This window comes from Trypanosoma cruzi, genomic scaffold, assembly GCF_000209065.1.
Source record: "Trypanosoma cruzi strain CL Brener 1047053516651 genomic scaffold, whole genome shotgun sequence".
Taxonomy (NCBI): Eukaryota; Euglenozoa; class Kinetoplastea; order Trypanosomatida; family Trypanosomatidae; genus Trypanosoma; species Trypanosoma cruzi.
The window spans coordinates 35044-36237 of NW_001849468.1; the positions used below are offsets into that span (position 1 = coordinate 35044).

Sequence of the window (1194 nt, forward strand, 5' to 3'; positions counted from 1 at the left end):
GGGGGGGGGGGGGGAACGAAAGAAAGAAAGAGAAGGAATGAAAAGGAAAAGGGAGGGACGTGAGAGGGGAGTTGACATGTAAATAATAGGCGTTTTTGCGTCAATGTCTGTGACGCCGACTGCGGTTTTGCTTGTAGCGGGAGGGCTGTTGTTGCCATAAGCCAGGCGTGGAAGGATCTTTTTTTTTTTTTTTTTGTGTGTGTGTGTGTTGGTGAGTCGTTTCTTCTTTTGTCTTTGCCCAGTTCTTTTATTCCTGAGTTTGCATGGTCGCAACAGACAGAGAGGGACAAACAAACAAACAAACAAAAAAGAACAACAACAAAAGAGCTGGACATAGGAATTGTATTATTGCTGCACGCCGTATTTTTATTTTTGGCGTATTGCAGGCATTTCTTTTCTTTTTTTACTTATTTTTCCTTTTTTATTGTTTTTTTTTTTTTTTTTGGGATGTAATGTAATGTATATATATCTATATCTGTATGTATCTGTTTGTGTACGTGTTTGTCTTGTTGGTGTTGGTGTTGTTACAATTCTGCCTACCACAGAAATTGGAGCACTGGCGATGGCGGTGGGGCAATGATATCGCCTGTTGTTGTTTACATTTTTCTTTTTAACGCACACGTTCCCCGCTCAATATTTATTTATTTTTTGTCTGTTGCTTTTACTCCTGTTCGTGTGTGATTTTAATATTTTCTGTTCCGGCGACTTTTTAGCCGTAAAATGGGGTGGTAGCGCCCGCTATTTGTTTGCTCGCACTGGGGACGGTTGCATATTTCTTGTCTTATCCTCTTTTTATTTATATTTTTATTAGGCGTTGGCGCTGCTGTATTCTCTACGTTTCTTTTTTTTCTTTTTTTCCTTTTTAACGCACGTGTTGCCTTCAGTTTTATTTGCCGCGACGAGCTGCTGGCGACCGCCGGGGGAGGCGGCGGCGGTGTTTCATCGTGGGGGAGGTTTGAGGGGCTTTTTAGATGTCGCGGCGTTGCTTCATGGTGTACCCGTTGCCGTCCGTGGCTGACGAGTCGTTTCTGAATGTCATCTTCGACGGCGGGGTTTGTCGCAGCGTATTTGCGGGATTTGGGCCGCGCCGCTTTGCCCTGGTGGAGCTGCGGGACGACGCCCGCGCGGAGGCGGTGACATCCGCCCTGGGGCCTACGCCTTCACCACATGTGAATACTCACACTAGTGCCAGCA

At 45.6% G+C, this 1194-nt stretch overlaps 1 protein-coding gene across 1 annotated transcript, besides 5 other annotated features; it reads left to right on the forward strand.

Annotated features, from left to right (window-relative positions):
* Positions 1 to 1194: a sequence feature (heterozygous, non-Esmeraldo-like haplotype).
* Positions 287 to 307: a microsatellite.
* Positions 390 to 444: a sequence feature (T-rich).
* Positions 448 to 501: a microsatellite.
* Positions 790 to 810: a sequence feature (AT_rich).
* Positions 972 to 1194, forward strand: Tc00.1047053431889.10 (hypothetical protein, conserved; the record flags this gene model as incomplete). Its single annotated transcript, XM_797098.1, has 1 exon — positions 972 to 1194. A coding segment is annotated over one exon (223 nt), but the record flags the coding sequence as incomplete, so codon positions are not given.